The 22,639-nt window shown below is 38.8% G+C and overlaps 1 protein-coding gene across 1 annotated transcript; it reads right to left on the reverse strand.

The window, feature by feature from the left end:
* Positions 1–1,851: 1,851 nt before the first annotated feature.
* On the reverse strand, positions 1,852–22,425 carry GLP2R (glucagon like peptide 2 receptor). Its single transcript, XM_068209322.1, has 13 exons — positions 22,284–22,425; positions 16,913–17,021; positions 16,172–16,276; positions 14,255–14,376; positions 12,049–12,155; positions 11,384–11,540; positions 10,351–10,510; positions 10,161–10,221; positions 8,672–8,741; positions 8,135–8,223; positions 6,927–7,065; positions 2,948–2,989; positions 1,852–2,429 (listed from the first exon to the last, which is right to left on the reverse strand). The coding sequence occupies exons 1-13, from the start codon at positions 22,380–22,382 to the stop codon at positions 2,112–2,114; spliced, it is 1,578 nt and encodes a 525-aa protein (XP_068065423.1). The 5' UTR covers positions 22,383–22,425; the 3' UTR covers positions 1,852–2,111.
* Between the last annotated feature and the right edge of the window lie 214 nt (positions 22,426–22,639).

A 22,639-nucleotide genomic window follows, 5' to 3' on the forward strand; every position in this document is an offset into this window, starting at 1 on the left:
AAAACTTGTAAGTGCTCAAAAGCTATAGCCAAATGCTTACTCCTCCAAAATCTCACTGATTGATGTTTATCTAGACAAGAAATCGTTCTTAACTTAAAAATAGCCCCACCCCTTCATTTCTGGCAGTGACAATGATGCCTTCCCACTGTTTCTGTGTGTCCAGCCTGTGCACTTGCAGCATCCTTGGCTGCTGCAGGTGGTTCTGGCAGCTCCCCAGGCTGCAGTGTCCCTCCAGGGGCTCCACAGAGGGTGGAAAGAAAATCCCAGGAGGATTCCTGACCTTCGAGTTCCCAGCAGGACAGTCAGCTATTCCTGGCTCTGACTAAGATCTGTGAATTGTGAAGTTCGCTGCTGTCTTCTAGAAATATTTAGAAATTAGGAGCTCGTAATAATTCTGTAAAATAAATAATGCTGTATTCTTGCTGTTATCTACTTAGAAAGGCGCTTTCTGAAGGAATCCATGTGATGGTTGTTTTTGTCTGGATCAGACCTCAGGCCAACAGGGCCTGCTTATATAACAAGAGTTGAGTTTTATAAACTGAAAGAGGCAAAAAGCCCAAACACATAATAGAGAGGAGAAAATGCGGCTAGAGGGACTGCTGTTCAAAACACAGAAAACTGGCTTCTTGACCACATGAAAATCTTTAAAATGCAATTAAAAAAGTTAACTCTTTCACTGAGATGCCATAAAATCTTAAAATTCCAATGTTTTTAACACCTAAGTAAAACGCATTCTGAATCACTTCAATGTCTTTAATGTCTTAAGCAATGGCTCTGGAAGAATCAGTCTGTTTTGAATTGAGGAAGACACAAAGTGTGCATGTGTGGTGTCTGGTGTTTCCAGTGGCTGCTGAAGAAATCCATTGCAGTAAAATTCTATATAATCAGAATTCATATTCTAGTTAAAAAAAACCTTTAAAAACTGCAGATTAATTATTTTAAAATGGATCAAACATTTACAGTTTATTAATATATCACTGAAATATACAACTTGGTATTGATTAAATAGGTTAACACAGATAGAATTGTAAAAGAAATACCTTCTTAAAGTGCCAGAAATACGTTCTTGAACTAGTGCTAGTCAATGACTTGATCTATTCTTTGCAATAAAAGACTATAAATGCCACAGGTTGCATGGCTAAACCTCTGTAGCCTGATAAAAAAATCATAAAAGCATTGGTAAGTTACATAAGTGGGATCATAGAATTTTAACAAACTCAATTGCATTTCATAGGTCTCTGGTTGAGTTTGGATGTGAGAAATGAAACTTCACCATGGCTCTTGTTAAATGGAGGAAGAAGGATTTCACAATATTTTTTTGGTGCTGTCACAATCCCATGTCTTAATCCGTTTTGGGTCCCCTGGGAGGAAGGTGGAGGCAGCACTTACCACTGTTTTGTCATTAAGGACATGTGTAGGGCAAACCAGAAGTCACAGTGGCTTGTGTCAAAAAAAAAGAAGAACTAAGGTAACAAAAATTGTATCAGAACATTTCATTTGGGCTCATTCCATGGAAGTATTTTGGGTTTTCATCTCATAATGACATTTCCAGCACTAAACTTTTAAGTGAAGATGCTCAAAAATGCAAGCAAAAGCTTGGTTCTTCCCAAGTTTGTTTTTGGGTTTTATATCTCTCTATATATAGATGTTTGGTCTGGTTTGTTCTAAAATTGGGGTGGTTTTCTTGAGATGGGGTATGATTTCAGTCTGTGAAGGAATCCTCCACACACAGCCCTCTGTTTATGAACCACTCCTATGAAAAAGAAAACCTGACTGCTCGTGATGTGACTCAAAGCCAGTCACATGTGGATGAAGCTGACAAAACGTGTCTCCAGAGCCCACTTATTTCCAGAGTTCATCCTGCTTCCTTGTGCACTCCACAAAAGCAAAAATGCTCCATCCAGGAGACCTCTTCTCCCCAGCCACACAGCTTAGCAACATCCAGATAAATAACATTTTTCCTAGACCAAGAAAGCTGGAACACCTGGGATATCAACTGCTTTGTCCTTGCACTGCACGTCCCCGAGCCCTGAACAGCCTGCAGCTGAGAGATGAACACTCCTTTTCTCTGAGCACTGCTGTTGGCAGGTGCTGTCCCAGGGGACAGCTTCCTAAATCTCGCTTTCCTCGAAGACCTCCTCGGTGGTCTCTCCGGTGGTGACCTCTCCCTCGCTGCTGTCGGACATGCTCATCTGTGGAGGGCCTGCCTTGGCCTCTGTCCTCTGCCTCCCCAGCACCTTCTGCAGCTGCAGGTCCCAGGGCTTGCTCACCTCCAGGCAGCAGTGGTGCCTGCCGCTGAGGTGCTGTTTTTTGCGTTTCTGTGAGCACTTCCTGAGGTATTTGATGTTTTCCCCTAGAAAGCAGAGCTTGCAGCCGAAGGGATCTGCCAGCAGGAAACGGGACCACTGCTTCTGCAGCTCTGCTTTCACCTGAGGGGAGGAGAACACAGTCATTGCTAACCCTGGGGTTCACTGACACAAAACCAGGTGTAAAGTGAGAGGAACTGCGAAGTGCTGAGCTTCCTGCCCCTTTGGGGTTCACCTTGCACCTGGTGCTTGTAGGGTGGAAGCAGATTTGTTTGCTAAATCAATCTGAAGAGTCCAGCCTCTTCACCCTCACTTAGGAAAGCTTTTCCTCAGCAGATGTGAGGTGTGTGAGAGCTCAAGGGACTCCCGTGTTCACAGTCTGCTGCAGCGAGGAGGAGGAGGAGGAGGAGGAGGAGGAGGAGGAGGAAAGCCCAGGGGCTGTGGAAAGGAGGACCACGCGGCTTTACCCAAGCGTTGTGCTGGTGTAGCTGGTTTGTTACTTTAAAGCATTTATCTGGCCAGTGTGTTCATCCTTCTTGGTGTCATTAATACACTTTACTAATGAACTGTTCATCCTTCTTGGTGTCATTAATACACTTTACTAATGAACTAAGAACTTCTCTCCCAGCATTGTGTCTTACCTCTCCGTTAGCAAAGCAATAGAGAACTGCTACCAAAAAACCCTGTAAGAGAAAGGGAGTGAGAGGAGAAAGTCAGCGTGCAGGAAATACCTGAAGCTCTAATTTACAGGTGACATTAGTGTTAAAACCATAAATATAAACAGTGCTCCTTAATGTTCAAAAAGGAAAGTAGTTGCCTGCATTTATTAATTAATGAAGTACCCAGTCACTTGTTTTTGTGCAATTCCTTGGCAAGTGCAGGGCACATTTTGTGCAGATGCTGAAGAACACATTATAAAACCCAGTTTTATCTTCATTTTGCTACCACATAATGGTGGCAAAATGAAGATAAAATGGTTTCCAAACTATTGTGTTATACCGTGACTGCTGCTATTTCCACATGTGGTAAAATAAAAAGAAAATGCAGATTGGTTTCTCATATTATCTATGTGCTTGTTTGGGTTTGTGAATGATTCTACTGAGAGCTCATTTGAGCTCTTTTTACAAATTATTTCTACATTAAATGATTAGTGTTAGTTCAAAGTTCAGTTATATTAGTGTTATGGCCATTTGCTTTTTCTCCTTTGAAATTGATTCATATAAACACCTTTAAAAATCTGACAGATGCAACTTGTTTTAAACCAACCCCAAAATTATTATTTCCATTTGCTTCTCTCTGTCTGGGTTTGATCTCAGGCTAAAGCAGCTTACAGGCTGCATCTCAGCCCCACAGACATGCAGATTTATTCCCACTGCTTCAGGAAATGCCCTTTTTTGGTGTGTCTCAAGGCATCTGTGACACAAGTTCTGATTAAGAGAATAAATACTCTGAGTCCCAAGGCAATATTTATATCACAGCTACAAAGGTGCAATTCAGTTGGCAGCATTTGATTGTTCCCACACTCATATTTTTACAGAAATGTTTCTGCTTTGCTCAGACAAAAGTTTTAAAAGAAATCCACATGCACAGAAGCTTCAGCATTTTTCATTATACCCAGAATTAACCAATAGCATTCTGAGCCTGCTGTTAATTTTCTAGCAGTCCTGAATTATTTAGAGTCATTAATTCCTTAAGCATATGTGCAGTGGAAATGGGGACAGGAGAAATAGCAAACAGAATTGCTTTCTCCATGTATTTTATTTCTATCATTTTTCATGCTTCACCTGGGTTATGGCAGGAGGATGTAGTTAATTAGAGTTAATAGTAGGAGATATTAATAGGTGATAATAATAGGTGTTAATAATAGGTGATATTAGTTAATAGGTGATATTAATGATAATAGATGATTATAGAGTTAATAATAGGTGATATTAATAGGTGATATTTATGTGATATATATATCACATAAATATATAATGTAGTCTCATCTAATATTTTAAATATTTAAATACATATTTACTAGCATAAAAAGCAACTTTTCATGCAGCACTTCTCCTGCTCATGGAGGCAATTCTCTTTTTTGGGGGGGTACAAAGTTCCTGACTCTGCTGGATGGTTTGGGGGGCTGTTGTTAAGGGTATGAACTCCAAATTTGGCCTCACAGGCACCACAAGCAGAAAGAGGATTTAAATTCCACTCCTGAGCCTGCTAAGCCTGGTGATAGGCACTGTGAGGAAGGCAGAGGCTCAACAGATCAGGAGCTGCCTGTGAGCCTCCCTGGGCTGATTTCAGCTCAGAAATACCTCTGGGGATCTCCCTCACTGCTGCTGCAGGGTCAGAGCAGGCAGTGACAAACACTGGAAAAATCCCACCCGAAGGTGGAAAACTTTGCTGATTATTTATATTTGGTGTTCACTTCATATCCTGGTTTCTTTCATGCTTACTCATTTTTCTCCCAGTAAATTGAGTTTCACACTTAGAAAGCTTTCCAGTGTGTTGTGACTTCTCAAACACACATTTTCAGAATTATCCCAGTGTGAGTGAAAACGGAGAATCAGAAATTCAGAAGAAATGTTCATTAGCAGAGACACCAGTAGGAAAGGTGAGATGCACACCTAAGCCTCAAAGTTGTTCTTCAGTTCTAATGACAATTGCAATGTGATAAATTGCTCATCAAATAACTGGGTCCTCTCCACCAGAAAGCAGTGTTTTTTCCAGGGTAACAATTTCCATGCACAAGGGAGCCAAGATGTTTAGATTGCTCCATTTCCTAAAGCAAAGCAGCATCCTACCTACAACAGAACTCCTATTTAGAATTTAATTTTGTGCTCCTTGAAAATGTTTGAGTTAAACCTTCAGCTGAGATCCCAGGGATAATTGTTTTTTCTTTAACAAAACAGTTTAACTGCCTTTTTAAACTACTGAGAAGATTTACAGACTAAACAAATGTAATTGGGTACAGTTTATGTGCTTTTTGGCTAATCCCTTCATAAATAATGCTGCAGCTAAAAAAGAGAATCTGCAATAAACATTGGCTAAGATCTCTGGGTATTTTTTAATGGAGCTTTGCTTCTAAAGCATGACATGCTGCCAAGCTCATCCATGTTTCTCTAAAAAGGAATGAAGTTTGTGCTCTTTAGCAAGGATGAGTAAGCTGGTTTATATATCAGATTTCTTTGTACAAGCCAGTAAATAAAAACTTCACTTAAAATGATTCTGCACTTTTAAAATAACATCTAGGCACTGCAGCCTCTCCAAGTAAGGATATTTCTATCCAAGGATCTTATACTCCAACATGAAGGTCCCTTCCAACCCAAATAACTCTGGGATTTTGTGAACACCATGTCAGCAGGCTCTCTGGGGCTGTGGCTCTCCAGGAATTCTCTGCTGTCACTCAGGACATTTTTCCCCTCAAGCTGTGGTGGAAATTTTAAAGTGTAGCCTCAATAACAGTGCCAAAACACTGATGCATAGATACACCAGAGCACAGGTGCATATATGCAAAGGTAAAAACCAGGATTCTCATAAATTGTGGGAAAAGTGCAGCGATGCTCAGATGGCCTGGGGCTGCAGGAGAGGGCAGCAGTGCCAGAGCAGTGAATTACTGAGGAGCAGCCAGCTGGAGCCAGAGGGATCACTGGGCTTTGCAGCAAATAAAGATCTGGAAATTGCTGTCCTGGTGCCCCAGGAGGATCAAGGCAGGAAGATGTGGGGAAAGGACAACTTTGCTTGGCAGGTTCATTAGTACTCTCAGAAATGAATTACTCAGCAGGGCTGCAGCGCTCAGGACAGGCAGACAGCAATGTTTTGTGCCAGTGTCCAGTGCTCTGGCTTGGCAAACTGGAGAGCAGGTCCTTACAGGGGGGCACAGCCTGTGCAAGAGTGGCCACCTGAGGAGCACCCCTGAGCTCCAGGAACAGCTCTCCCTGGGATCTGGGCTACGTGGAACTGGCTGTTTGATTGGAGTGTGGCTCCTTCACCACATCCACAGCCACACTCCCTTCCTCACCTCAGCTTCCTCCTCCTCACAGCAAACTAAGGCAGGGCGACTGAAGAGGAGCCAAGTGCCTGAACATCTGTGAAGCACTCCTGCCTGTGTGGGTGAGAAGCTTCTTTTCCACCTGCGGATGCTGATCTGTTTTTCTGTTCCATCATCTGAGGGCTCTGACAAATCTTCTCCTACAGCTAACTAAAACTTGATGCAGGTGTACAGCACTTTTGTGAGCGTGCACCTGGGAGGGTCACTCTGCAGGTAAGGTGAACAAACATCCTCTAGGAAAATGGAGCCCAAACCTCAGATGAGGCAGACATTCTCATGGTTATGATTCTGGCTGGGAGTGTTTGAAATGACACATTTGAATCCTGTTTGCAGGGGTCTGTGATGAGCTGTTTCCTATTACCAGAGGACACCTTTTTTCTGAAAATGTCAGACTCCTTTTTTTGGTGTTTGGGAATATCATATTTATTTATAAGTGTTTTATCTTGTTACTGCAACAGTGTATTTAGAGACACTGTAGGTTGGGATATAATATTAAATCAGAATTCACTATAACTGTGGCGAGCAGTAAATGCACATGGATCCATGAACCCTAAAAACAGTATTTGCAAAACAGTACTTACATGAAATGAGCTCATTGTCAGCTGAATGAAAAGTCTTATATGTCTTGAAAGTCCTTCCACCTGTTCATCAGTGATGAAGGTAAACACAAATTCGTGGATCCCCAACAATGGAATCAGCACAAGTGTAGATCTTGCCAATCTTAAAAAGAAAATGTTGTATAATTGTATTTTTTTAAACGTCCTTGGTGACAAAAATCAAAAACTCAGAGACAAAGAAATTATTCCAAAAACATGACCTCAATATTCTGACTTTGGAATGGCAGTAGCAGTTTTGTGATTTTGAGAATAATGTATGCATAAACCTGTGAAAAGTCTAGTTAAAAGGCTTGTGTAAATGAAATATTTTCCATGGCACATCCTGGCCAGAATAAAGTAATTCTGACTCTCTGTCAGGCCACAAACATAGAGCTAGTGGGTTTTTCCTTTTCTTCTGAGTTTTGGTGACAAAGGGAAAGATGTGTCACAGCAGCAGAGGCCACAGGTGTGAGAGGAGACACCTGAGAGCAGAGATCTCAGTGCACCGAAAGCCTTTGTGAAAATGCCCCCAAATCTCAGCACACAGCTGCTGAGCTGCCTTTGCCTCCCAGATATGGAAATGTCTGTGGAGCCTGCTTTCCTGTTCTGAATATCTATTCAGAATATAGCTATTCCCCATGTTCTGAATATATATTACACCTGGTGCTGGTGGGCACGTCTTTAGGGGAAACTGACAAGTTTTTGATGTGACAAAATGTTTATATAGGGGCCAGGACTTTGTAGGAATGTACCCTCTGTTAACAAAGTGACCAAATTATTCTTTGCCTACTTAAAAAAACAAGAAGCCCAAAAGTTTCTCGCCTCAATTTTGTAAAAAGACACCTCATAAGACCTTTAAAACTTCACCTCAGACCTAGAGCTGCCCAATTAGACAGAGGCCAAAGAAATCCCACCTAAATAATTCTCTAGAAAAAGAAGAGAACAAAAGAAATCATCCCTTTTGTTGGGTGTTTCAACAAAAACCTCGAGCTCAGTTTTTCTCTAAAATAGCTTTGTTATTTTGCCTTTTATTAAACTTTTTCTGTTTCCAACACTACCTCAAAAAAACATCCTACTAATTTTATACCATTTGAAGTAGCTGAGCTATCTCAAGTGTGATAAATTCTCTAAGAGCTCAAAAGACTTAACTCAAGAAAAAAGCTATCAGGACTTCCGTGTCATCTGTTACAAACCTGTATTTGTAGTCATGGAAGGTCATTTGTTGAGCTTTTAGTTTGGAAATCAGCATTCTGAGAATTTTTAAGAAGATGCCAAAGTTAACCTCGAAGGAAAACACATATGGTTTACTTACAGCAAATGTTGTTACACACACCAGTTAGCTACTAAATAAATGTGTAATTGATATTAAACACTTGCAAAACTTGCCACCAAATAACTGGAATGCAGCTGGGATGAGGTTGGAATACAAGCAGGTTATTGTCACATAATAAATATGCAAAATTGAGTAACTTAGCATTGCCTTATTCAGCCTGACATATATTTGATGCATGATCTTCCACTACAAAATCACATTTCATTTTTTTTTAAACACAGAACCCTGCTTCCTCTTTTTTTGAACAAAAATTTATCCCTTCTGTCGCTTTGTGTCTCCCTTGATATTTCTGTGGTAGGAAACTGTATCTTATTTGTTTCAAACTTCTGAAGGACAAAAATGGCACTAATTACAAAGACCAAGGAGGGAAAAATAATACAGGTTATTTAATTCTTACTGCAATGGAAAACAACATTGGTCCTCGGATGATCCACCAGATCCCCATGTGTTCATTTGTTCCCCAGCACCTGGAGAATAAAGTATAGTTATTTTCATAGGGGGAAAAAATGTTAGAATGCTCACATAACTTATCTATTTATTTCAAAAGGAACTTGGTGAAGTTCAACTTTTTCAGGCGGCCCCCAAAAGAAATTGAATAAAGCTAGGAAGAGTTTCACCAACAGCTCTGAAGATCTATCCACATGAATGTTGATACAGGGTTTCCTGGACCATAAACTTCAGAACTATCTGGTAAACTCAGTCTTCAAATCCACAAAACATCACACCAAACCCCCCTAATGGAATTAATCCTACTTAAATTATCTATCTGCATCTGGAGACTGGAAATGAATCAACTGGGAATTGTGACCATGCTTCTTGATCTGCTAAAAAATATGCATACAGTTTCCTTGAAGATGTCTCTTTTTCTCCTGCTTTAACCTTCTAATTTGTCCTATTTTTTCTTGCTAATTAGCCTGAGGATCTGTAGGATCCTGGCTTGTCATTTAGAATTTATCCGACATCTGACTCTGTAAGACCATAATTATGGTTTGGATGTTGCTTATTATCCATGTTGGAGTTGCAAATAAAATTCTCTGGAAACCATGAAAAATAAGAGAAGAACAAAAGATTCCATACATAAAGCACAAAGTTTATGTGATGTCACCAAGAGCATCACTGAAGACCAAAAGCTGGTGCTTGCTGGTGCATGTCACTGTCCCTGATGCCCTCACAAATATCAACTCTCAGTCACTATCAGGTTTTGTCATGAGCCTCCATTACAATTTCCTTTTTTTCTCTAAAAAGTGGCAGTGAATATGAAATAAACTCGAAGTGTAGGTGGTCTCCAAGGAAAGGACTGGTCTCCTCTTCTTACTGACAGGTTAGTCAGGCTACAAAGTGTGAGTTGTTTTGCTTAAGTGGCTGTTGCTAAATATTACAATCAATTAATTTGTTCTTCCTGTTCATTTAAAAGAAATCTCTTACAATCAGGACTTCATCTTAATTACCCCAACTTATATCAACAAAATTCCAGCATCCAAAGCTCAGCTTAAAAATACCTCAACAGCTGATGCTGTAGGGCAAACTTCCAAAAACTGTAACTGTTATGAGCACTAGAAGCACACATTTATTATTAGCTATGAATTAACACAGTTCCTCTGGACTGAGGCAAAATATGCAATTGCTTCATGTAGATGGATGAACATTTCAGGAACAGTGAAAGTTCATTCTACTCCTTGCTAAATGCATAAGTTATTCTGAGAATTCCCAGAAGTTTTATTTTAAATGTAAAAGTACTAAAGGGAACCTTGAAAATGTAACAAGTATCCATAGGTGCTGTATAATCTGATAATTTGATGGTCAGTTCTTGGGTCAAGAATTGCCAAGGGCTTTCAGCCAAGCAAACAAGGTCAGGATTCCAAAGAAGATTTTATTTAATAACCTACCCAGTGTTCTCCAGTCTGGATCTGCTTATTCCCCATGGGCCCACAAACAGAATTGGAACAACTGAAAAGAAAAGAAGAATCTATTCCAGCCAAGCTTGTAGAAGTAGATTTTTTTTTCCCTCCACAAAATATCCTCCACTGACTCAGCAAAGCACCAGATAATCAGTGCTGGAAACAGCTCTGGACTTACCCCATCCTATCACAATGTATGACTGTAGCAGTCTTCTTTCAGAGAGCACCACAGTTATCAACAACGTGTGCAGATAAATTCCTTCCACTAATAGCCAGAAGTAATTTGCCCCAACAAAGTAATGCATGAAAAACTGGGCAGTCCTGCAAATGATTACAATCTGTAGGAATGAGAGACCAGGAGTAAATATCGATGCCATGATCTGCATGTGAAGGTTTTCACTGATGAGCTGTTAAAATAATAGTTATCTTTAATTATCTTGCAGATAATTTTCCTTTCTGATATGGACAAGCTCTATTCCTACAACAATATACATATATATATATACATTATATAGTTTTATATATTAAATATCTAGATTAATAAATAATATATTATTTATATAAAATATATAATATATAATATATATTATATTATATATATTATATTATTATATAATGTTATATATTATCTATAATCATATACAATATGTGTATAATATATTATTTATAAATATATATTTAATATATAAAACTATATAATGTATATACAATATATCACTATTATAGAATTATTAGAAATATATAATATATTATATCTTTTATATAATTATATTGTATATATAGTGGATAGATAATATATATTATAATATATAGATATATATGTAATAGAGATGAGATGATGACAGAGATGATGACAGAGATGATGACAGAGATGATGACAGAGATATAGATGATGATATAGATAGATAATCTGTGCCAAATAAACACAGAGATTTCTTTCTCAAGGCTGCAAGGTGTGAGATGCTTTGCTTAAGTGGCTGTTTCTAAATATTACAATCAATTAATTGCTTCTTCCAGCTCATTTAAAAGAAATCTCTTACAATCAGGATTTCATCTTGTTTACCCCAACTTTTATAAACAAAATTCCAGCATCCAAAGCTCAGCTCACAAACACCTCAAACACTTGATGCCGTAGGGCAAACTTCCAAAGCTGTAACTGTTATGAGCACTAGAAGCACACATTTATTATTAGCTGTGAATTCACACAGTACCTCTGGACTGAGGTATAATATCCATCCACTTTCATCATTTGGTCTTTTTGAATAAATGTTGTAGTATACAGAGTCTTTTATCAGAACTGCTGCAGCACGCAAGATAAAGGAAGCAAATAAATTCATATGGATGTAGTTTCTTGTGCAGTGAAGTTTTCTGTGGGAGACAAAATAATGTATGAACCCTCCAGAATATATCTAATTTACAGAAATAATTTTTTTAAAAGCCAACAAAAGCCCAGCAAAACAACTGTTTTATTCATATTGTTGCCATCAATGCGTTCTGCTTAGAAATTGCATTTGTATTGCTCCTTGGAAACACACAAGTTATCTGCATGGGATCAACAGAATGGTTTGGATTGGAAAGGATTTTCAGACCCATCTCATTCTATCCTCCCTGCCATGGGCAAGGACACCTTCCACTAGATCAGGTTGCTCCAAGGCCTTAAAACCTTCCAGGAATGGGGCAGTTTCTCTGGATGATGTGTGCCAGGGCCTCACAGTAAAGAATTTCTACCTAACACCTCATCTGTTGCAGGAACATCCTTCTTTCTCTCAGGATTTTTTCATCGAGCAACACAAAGGAAAGAAAGAGAAAACAATTTCTATTTTTGCTAATGTGGAATGTCTCTGTATGTTTAAAATGCATGTACATTTTTACTAACCTGAGTAAAGAAAGTATAAGCAGAGCTAGTACCAGTGAGATGAGAGAAAAGTAATATCCTATCGTGTACAACAGCTGTAATGTGGTGAGTAGTTTATGTTCTTCTTCCTGGGAAAAAAGAAGAAAAATGTGTTATGTAGGCAGGGGGACAGAGCAGAAACACAGCTCAGAAACTTTGGGGATCACTTTCATGGAGCTAGGGCAGGATTCTGCTCCCTGCTCTCTGCACTGCCTTTTGAAATCCGTGTGTGACACAGATGCTTGCACCCTGAGTTCCTTTAAAATCCAAAGGCACTCCCAGACTATTCCCAGATTTCTCCTGCACAATCACCATTTGTAGCCCAAATCACAAATCATGCAGCCATGATTCTTGTGCACCAAGAGGATCCTGGTGGGTGAGCAGCTGCAGAGATAACTCACTGAACCTGCACACCAAGCGTGTGTGTGTGGCCTGGACACACAGCCACCAGCCAGCTGTGTCTGCACAATTCTGGGAGCCAGCTCTGTCTAGAGCTATTGAAACAGGCTGACTTCTGTCTTGAGTTCAAAGGAAAAAATATAATTAAGAAATTAGAGCTGTCCTGAATGTCTTTGAATGACAAATAAGACCTCAGAGGAGGAAGAGAACTACTCACACTTGCATAGATTATCAAGGGACAGCCTGAGTTGAAAGGTACCCACCAGGATAGTTGAAGTGGTTCCTTAATTTAAGTGAATGTTCCTTAATTTAACATTTATTTTTCCTAAGTTTTTTTTTTTTTTTTCCATTTTAGCTGCTTATGTCTGCCTCCCAACTCTTCAAACTTCTAGCCCAGGAAAAGCATCTCTGAAGAGGCAATGAGATACAGGATATGTGTATATTTCTTTATATATTTCTTAGAACCTGTGTCTTTTCCTCACTGATTTTGCTGTTTTTCTTGTTCTACTACTCAGCACCAGGGACTGTGGCAGTGTCTTCCTGCCAGCAGTTTTCTCTAATAATTTCATGCTAGTGAGCCATGCCTCTCTTGAAGGGGGTGGAAGTGCCCAGGGAAAGCAGTGTGGGTGCAGGAAATTCCCAGCTGTTGGTCACTCTGCTCCATGGAAACATTCCAGCAGGTAAAAACCTTGCAAAAATCTCAAGGTATCATCTTGGCTATTTCAATTTTGCAACACCAAAGCACATGAAACCAAGCTGATTCCTCTTGATGCGTGAAGATGCTGGCTCTGGGTTATTTCCAACAGCTTGGGGGGCTTCAGTTAAATAAAACAAACAAATTGAGCATATTATTCAATTAAATAAAACAAATAAAATTGAATAGAATTTATTCAATGAAATAAAACAGAACAAGCCCACATTTAGTGTTGGTAGGAAAGCTGGTCAAAGCTTTCAAAGAAATTGTCTGCTGTCACACAAGATGAAATAATATGTCTTGCAGAATCAAATATGCTATCCAGAATGGTCAACAAACCTTGGAAAACACTCAGCACTTATGAATATTTATTACATTTGCATAAATAAACTGAAAGTTTGGAAATTCATGTATTTACCATATAAGTTAAAAACGTAGTAATACACAGAGATACTAAACTAATAATGTTTCAAAACCAATCAGTAAAGCAGTGTTACTTGACAAAGATAATACTCTGTCAGTATTAAAAAATAAAATATACTGGTGATAGTGCTTACCTAAGAGACCTAATTCTGAATTCCATGGCAAAAGAAGTTTGGCTGATAAAGTCCAGCCCCTGGCCTGATGCAGTATGAGAAATACAGGAAGGATGGCATTAGATAAGGGTGAATCCTCCAGTCTCTGACCAGCTGACTTTGAAATAACCAATTAACAGCTCATTAAATGCTGAAAGGCTCATTAAACGCTGAAAGGCTCAGAAGGGAAGTTGTCTGACTTTCACAGACCAATGTGATTTGGGGAGATGCTGGGATGCTTACTTGCTTGACAAGTTGCAGTGTTTTTCTATTTTATTAGGAGAAAATCAGCACATGTGAACACTGGACTCTGAACAGACAATAACTTATGCCATGTAAAGCAGGAATCCCGTCAATATTTTCTTTTCTGCTTCTTATAAATAAAATAACAGCTTTCTCTTTGGCAATTTAAATGAAATCTGAAGATTCTTTGCAGGTATTAAATGGAAATGTTTTGTCAGTTACTCAAGAAAAGATTAAGAAGATTAAAGTTTTCAACCATAATATAAAACATACTTACATTTTTTTGGAAATGATTTTTCTCAGAACATTCTGAACTATCCCGCCAAATGTCTGTGGAATTTTCCTTTGTTTGCCAAATCCCTTCATCCAAGCAGACTCTGTATACATGTCCTACACTTCCTGAAAGTAAACAGAGTTTTAGCTTGAAAGGTCAAAGTAGAGATATCATTTTTCATACACGTTTGAAAGACTTCTACCTCCACAATAGCCTCTATACCACCCATACTCAAAAACAAGAATAAAACCCACTTTTCTTTTATCTTTGTCAATACATTTTTTATAGTCACATAGGACAAAGAAGGAATGTAATCCAGCAGAAATAAATTCCCAGAATGTACCTGTTTCTTACAAGAAAACCACACAGTGCATCCAAAAGAGAAGCTTACATCCCCCTTCATTCATTTTTCCTCGTTAAGCTCGTGAATGGGTAATTCATTGAGCAGGTTGTGCAGTCCAAACTGCACAAGGATTTGATTAGGGAATGATCTTTGTAACACTGGTGTTGCAGGCTGATATTTCATTTCTGTCCACCTTCAGCAGGTGGGGTGAACTGATGAAGTTTTCTCGGTTTCCACTGCATTGTCCCAGTTTGTACTAATTAGGAATTTGCCCACAGCATCAGAGGAATGGTGTGGGGACCCTGGATGATGTTTGTCTGATGTTGTCCTTAACAGCTGCCACCCGTTTATTTCTAGTCAGACCTGAGCTTTTTCAATCCTCTTTGAGTTGAAAGTGTTTAAGGCTGATAGCAACAACCAGAATATCTTGTTTTGCTCAGCTCAGAGCTCAGAGAATTGCTTTGGGAGCACAGTTTGTTGTGATGGAGCAGGAGCTCCATCAGTATGAATACCAGACACTGGGAAAAAACCTTAAACCATCCATAAAATGTGATCAGAAATCTTCCTTTGGTAGAAATTCAGACAGAAAAAAAAGAGTCTCCATTCCATGGAGGCAAGATGCTTTTGTTTATTGGGAAGAGCTGGGTTTGTCCTAAATGGTTGGCAGAAGCTATTTGGGAGATTAGATAGAAACTTGGTGTCTTAATGCTTATAAGTATAAAAAAGGCTATTATTATTTATAGTAAACATATTATTATATAATTTATTTAAATATATAATATATTAAAAATATACACCATATATTTAATATATTATATATAATATATAATAGCTATTATATATTGTATATTAGGTATAATAATTAAACTAAATATATCATAATTATACATTATATATTATATTGTTATATATTGATAATTTATCATTATTATTATTATTATTATTATTATTATTATTAAGCAGCTGGTAGTAGTCTCCCATGAAAGGACTCAGAAGCTGAACCCTGAACCTGTTACTATGAATAAAGCCCTGGCAGTATGTTGTAGTGGTTTTAGGGTTTTTTTCTTTACATTATCACTAAAAAATTTCTTTAAATTATCATTTTAAAAAATTGTAAAAAAAATAAAAGTATCTTAAAAATTTTATTCTAATTCTTATTACTCTTTCTTTTAGCTACTACTTATAATTTTTTCTCTATACCCTTTTAAAGTTTTAAATCTACTTTACCTTTCTCCTATTCCAACCTCACATCAAAAAACCGATAAGTATTACATTCTAGTAGAATGTAATTATATATAAGTAATATGTATTAATGTAATAAGTATTACATTCTAGTAAGTGCACTAATAATTGACCAGCATGAAACCCACCCCACTAATTTGCACATTAACCAAAAAAATCTCAAACTGACAACCCAAAACCACTACACATGGTTCCATGACCTTGCAAATGCTGCTCTACAGCTGACAATGAGCAAATAAACATCGAAAATGATTTTGTGCCTCAGTTCAGAAGTGGTAGAAAGAGGAGAGACTCCACGAGAAGTTACCACTTTGGCATTACCACTTTGGCATTACCATTTTCCAGCCATGGCAAATATGAAGGACAAGGAACAGAGACATTTCCTGGGGGTGAGTAAGGCCAGCAAACAAATTGGTCAAATGTCCCATTGCAATGTACTCCTGGGGAGAGAAGCAAAGAAAAGTTGTACAAAAAGTTGTGCAGGCAATGGGCAATCATGGAAACCACTCTGTACTGTTGCAGGGAACCTGTGAGCTGCTCCAGAGAAACAAGATACTGCAGATGAATGTTGTGTATGAGATAAGTTTATTGCTTAAATTCACAAGGAAGCTGAGGTCAGACCTCTCCAGGGTCTGCAGATTCCTCCTGAGGGACAGCACAGGGACAGCTCTGACCTCTGCTCCGTGGCAGTGCCAGAACCCATGGAACGGCTGGAGCTGGGCCAGGGGAGGTTTGGGCTGGATTTAGGGAAAGGTTCTTCCCCCAGAGGGTGCTGGCTCTGCCCAGGCTCCCCAGGGAATGGGCACGGCCCCGAGGCTGCCAGGGATGCCCAGGAGGGGTTGCTGGGGGGTCTGTGCAGGGACAGGGACTGCACTGGGTGATCCTTGTGGCTCCTTCCAGCTCAGGGTGTTCTGTGATTCTGTGATTATATGATTCTATGACCACTGGGAAAGGAAAGCAAACAAGGGACTTCAAGCTAATATTTGTGTCAGGTGAATTGTTCTACACTTAGGAACAGACATACAGCAAAACAATATTTGCATATTCATCAGTTTCTTCATTGCTTAATTCCTTACCACCATCTACAGATGATTCCTGCAGCATTCTCAAGCATTCCTGTTTGTATTTGTTCCATCCAGTAGTGGTTTTTTCCAGCAGAGAACCTTTGGCCTGGGAGTGAAAATACTGTACACGAGAAAAATCAGTTAGATCCTTTTAGTCCTTAATGACAAGTTTCTTTCCATTACAAGAAATTCTGGTCTGAGCATGGAAATGAGGAGAGGAGAGGAAAGGAGAATGGAGGAATGGTAGGTAAAAAAAGTCTAAAGGGCTTTTTGGTTTTAGAATATATTTAAAGACAATCAAGCATACCTGGTAGAGTAGTACAGCCAAAAAAAAAAAAAAAAAAAAAAAAAAAAACAAAAAGAAAAAAAGTTGACTAAAACAGTATGAATAAGCAATGCTATTTAGCTACTAACACCTTTCCTCTGGTGCGTTCTGTTCTCCTGCTCAGCATTTCACAGACCACTTATTTTGCCAGCAGCTGCAACTGTGCCATAGACATCTTTCTATTCCTCTTTTTCATTTTTGGGTTTTTTTTTTTTCTTTTTTAAGAAACACTTCTGTAAATTTTAGTTTTACTTGCCCATTTACACCGTGTTGCCCTTTTTTTGCCTCAGTAGGGCACTGTTTTGCTTTCTTCTTGTCTCCATAGGTGAGAAGAGTCTTTGCCCTCTAGATTTCCTACACAATAAAATGACAGACACATCCTTATCTGGCTGCAGAGGTCTTTAAGAGGGCCACAGCTGATAATTGCTGTTTAGGAAACCAATGGCTAAAACCAGAAGAATTCAATGCAAAAGCACTTGGTGATTTGGGTGAAGAAATGCCTTTTGGGAGCAAAGCAGGTCAGGAAGGATAATGGGAAATGCTGCTTACAGCTCAGTGTTGCATCTATGGATAAATAATGACTTGATCATTATTTATCCATAGACAAGAATACCATCCTAGGCACCCTCTGTGCAACAAACCCCCTGGTCTCCTGACAGCAGGGCTTTCAGAGGCCACAGCAGTCAAAGACTGCTGTTACTGCAAGTCACCAAAAGTGAAAAATTCACTACTGGTTGAAAATATTACCGATTCTAAGGAGCATATTTTGGAGAGCAAACAAAGTATTTAAGTTTTCTAAATAATCTTTTTACTAAAAGATGCCTTTCAGTTCTCCAGGAAAAGTCAATTTCTTTTGCAGCCTTTCTTTGAAACTGCCTTGAACACATTTGTGGTTGTCCTGGTGTTGTCTGAACACGCTGATGTGCCAAGGGCTGAGGTATATAACCAGAACAATATATGGCTGTGAACTTCACCTTTGTTCCTTTAGACCTATGGTTTGCTTTTATTTTAATGAAGAAAATCATATTTATTTACTTTCAAAACAAGAACAGTGTTTTGGTGAACTGGCTCTTAGGCAGGGTCACTATTTCATGCATATTTTCACTGTGCAAAACATTGCCTGCTCAATACTCTGCTTTTAGTCTCTCATCCGATTTCCAGACACCCACTTTAAGCTTGAGGGAGTAGAAAAACGATAATCATTCTTCCGTGGATGGGCTTGCAAGATAAGGAGAGAATATTTACAGCAGCCATGAGAAAGGAATGCATGTTTCCAAAATAAAAAAGCATCTTGACATTTCCCTCATGCAGGCCTCAAAATTCTGGGAGCCAGGGGAGATTCCTCAGGCACTCATGGGTCAGTGAACCCCAGCTGAAGAGGCAGAGACTTGGAGATGACGCATTTGTGACAGAACTGCTTGGTTGGAGGGAGAACACTCCAGTTTGTGATAAACAAACGCGTTAAACAGCCAAGCGAGCACAAAGGAAACCTCGCCGTGGCCAACTGGCAGCTTGTTTGGTTCAATTCCTGGGGAGGAGGAATGTTCCTGGAAGTGAGGAATTCAGTGATTCCCCACAGTCATGGGGAAGTTCACTCAACAAGAGTGAGGAGCAGGCTCGGCCCAAATGACAGTTCCACATCACTTCCCGATGGAATTGTCCATTTCCTCAAATCTGCAGGCACGGGCACACACCCAGTGCCTGGTCACTACTGATGTCAAAACTTGGGAGGTAAATTTGTCTTGGTGGTCACATAGCCAATACTTGGTCACTATTGGTGTAAATATTTGTGAGATAAATTTGTTTTGGTCACACAGATAATACCTAATCACTATTGATGTAAATATTTATGATATAAATTTGTTTTGGTCACACAGACAATACCTGATCACTATTGGTGTAAATATTTGTGAGATAAATTTGTTTTGGCAATATTGCCAATACCTAATCACTACTGATTTAAATATTTGTGAGATAAATTTGTTTTGGTAATATAGCAAATACCTGGCCACCATTGGTGTAAATATTTGTGAGATGAATTTGTTTTGGTCATATAGCCAATGCCTGGCCACTATTGGTGTAAATATTTGTGAGATAAATTTGTTTTGGTGGCCACATAGCCAATATTTGGTCCCTATTGGTGTAAATACTCGTGAGATAAATTTATTTTCTACCATAAAACTTTCCGATGAAAAAAAATCAAGTCTACATAGAATCAGAGCTGCAGCTGACAAAAAATGGTTAAGAGCTGTCAGCTGACCTGAAAAAATAATTTAAAGTGTAGTTAGAAAGACATATTAAAAAATTGAATTACTAATCAGAGTGAAAAATTTCACAGAGTAGCTGTGGCTGCCCCAGGTTTCCTTAATGGTCGATCTAAAAGACTAAGAAATCCCCTTAGGTTTGTGTCTTCAAAGAAATAATAACCAGATATTCAACAAGAAACCATGATGACTTGAATGGCAGCAATTCGTGAACTGGAATTAATGGATGTTCTAGGTCTGTTTAAGTGGAAAGGAGTCAACAAAAAGTCAGAGGCAGGCTCGTCTCTGTGTCCTGACACCTGTGTGTCCATGGTTCTTCAAAGAGGGGCACTCTCAGGACAAGGCTGGTCTCCAGTCTGGGTCCTTGTGAGGAGCACAGAAATCACTGCTGCACTTGTGGAGGCTTCTTCTGGTTTTGTCATGTTGCAGAAGGCCGAGTCACAGAACAACAGAATTACACACTGGTTTGGGTTGGAAGGGACCTCAGAGACAAGAAAGGTCTTGTTCCACCCCCCTGCCATGGCAGGGACACCTCCCACTGTCCCAGGCTGCTCCAAGCCCTGGCCAGCCTGGCCTGGGACACTGCCAGGGATGGGCTGTGGGCCTTGGGCTGTGTCCTGACAGGCCCAACAAACACCTCAGGTGCCACAATTCAGGCTGTGATTACAGATCCCAGGAGAGTCCTGTGATGCTCCAAGTTTTGGGTTAGATACAGGGCAAGTTCCATGGTAGAAATACAAACTGTCAGGGCAATTTCCCATGATCTCAACCAGCCAGTGCCTGGTTGAGGTCACGGGAAATTGCCAATTAAACATGCTGCCTTTGGTCTGTTTTACATTTCACTTGCATTTACAGTTGCCATTTGGCCACTGCTTTGAAACAGGACTTCTGACTGGGGAAAATTGAACTCCAGTCGCCAAGACAGAAGCTCAGAAAGTCCATGGTCTTTTGCCCCACCCTGGACATCACTTCAGGTTGTCTGAAGTTTTTTTTTGGTAAAAAAGGAACTGCCTCAGCCCGCCAGCCTGGCCCCTGCTTGTGCTGAAGTTCACCCATGAGGAAATTTAATCAAAATTCCCTGGAAGTGTCTGGCCCTTTACTGAGATTGCACCAAGAAGACACCACTCTCTAGACATTTGTTGGATGAAGAAGAAAACGCTGCCTGAAGCTTTCATTTAGGAAATGGATTATAGTTGGATGCAGACCAGTTTGAATTTAAGTTTTTAATAACTGACTACAGTAAAGTCAGAATTACACCCTTTAAATTTTTTATACTAAGCTGGCAGTGAAATGAAATGTTTCTGTTTATTCAGGCTATGCTCTTATGGACAGAAAAAACCCTTCAATTTGGGCATAAATCAAAAATAAAAGCTGAAAAATATTTATTCATTCTTCCAGCCTTGATCTAGGTTTAGTCTGATGGATATTTTCCCCATCTATAGAGGTTTTTGCTAGAAAATACAGATATAGTGATTTATGGCTGTTATTCCTTTAAATGTTTCTTTCTTATGAAACAAAAGATAAAGAAATGCAGCACACATTTCTTTAAACAAGTCGCAAGAACCACTATGACAAATTAATTCACTGTGATTAGTCTAGCAAAGTTTTGATTTCACAGAAGTATTTGGGAGATTTTCTGTTAGCACGGATGGAACTAATGCTTTGGCTGAGGTGTCTCACAAATCTGAGAGTTGTTTCAGTTCTATAAGCACAAGTTCTATGCAGAGAAACTCTAGATTTGAATTATACGAAAATATTAGGAATATTTTCATAAATAAATAAAAATAAATAAATAAATAAATATATATATATATATATATGTATGTATTTCTCTCCTGGTAATTTTTTCTTATAAAAATATTAGAAACACAGATATGGGCTTTACAGCACATAAAGCTGCACACCCACTTTCTTAGAAACCCAAGAAAATGGAGATTAAGTGGGTAGAAATACCTTTTTTATTTCGGTTTGATGTCCTGATGCCCATACACTTCAAAGATATGGACCCTAAATAGATGTGTGAATTTTATTCAGTTAAATTGAAATTTACCAAATATCAGTAATTACTTTAGAAATTTATTCAAATCAAGATTGAGATTAATAAATAAATAAGAATTACTAAAAACCTACATGAAAATTTCCGTGAAGTGAATCACACTGAGATATTTTCTCATCAAATAGCTAAACTCCCTCTAATTTATATAGCAAGTAAGAAGTGTTTAGAATTCTGTAAAGATTTAGGGGAAAAAATAAAAATAAAATGGTTTAGTGGATCTGTAGAAGAAATAAAGGCAGAAATCTCATACAGATTTATTTGCTTTCTGTATGGAGGTGAGGTGCAGAACAAAACCAGCCAGATTTCACAAACTGGAGATTCAATCCTCACAAGTCAGTGCCAGAAACAAATCAAAGCTGGGTTTAGAACAGAGAAAAAACAGTAGAAAATAAATGTGATCATAAAAGTATTTTTATCTGGTAGGAAAACTGGAAAACAAATATAATCCAGTACCGATCAATACTGGCATGAAAAGGGATTGTGTAAATGGTTGTAAACATAATTTATTCACGGCATGAGTGAGGATTAATAGAATAAAATGGCAATAAATGGCCTAGCCAGAGAGAGTTCTAATATAAAACCCGATAGCTTTGCAGCCTTTATGTCTCATGACTAATTAGCAATAAATTGTTACGTCGGAAGGATCTTTGGTAGAAACATGCTTTTTTGTTTGTTAAAATGCTACGTGCTAGGAATTCACTTCTATACTGTCGATTATTAATTATTGAATTAGCTTACCTGCTTCACAAGGAACAATATCATGATAGAGCTGGCAGATGTTGGAGCTATCCTGCACCAGAGTCCCATGCTGGAATAAAGAGCAAAAAGTGTCACCATGCCCAGTGGAATAAATTTGCCCCCAGTGCTCTGCTATTTCACTCTAAAATCAATGATATTAATTTAAAAAATAAGAGAAGTAAAAGTGTCTTCTTTTATGAATGCCACTGTTCCATGAATGCTCTTTCCAAATTATTGAGGGAGTCTCCTGAAGTGTTTAGCTTTGCTTGACTCCAAGTACGTTTTGGTTTTTCTGATTAAAGGCAGAGAGAGCTTAGTCTAAACTTCCCAGCAACTCTGCTTACTGTAGCTTCTCC

This window comes from Anomalospiza imberbis, chromosome 19, assembly GCF_031753505.1.
Source record: "Anomalospiza imberbis isolate Cuckoo-Finch-1a 21T00152 chromosome 19, ASM3175350v1, whole genome shotgun sequence".
Taxonomy (NCBI): Eukaryota; Metazoa; Chordata; class Aves; order Passeriformes; family Viduidae; genus Anomalospiza; species Anomalospiza imberbis.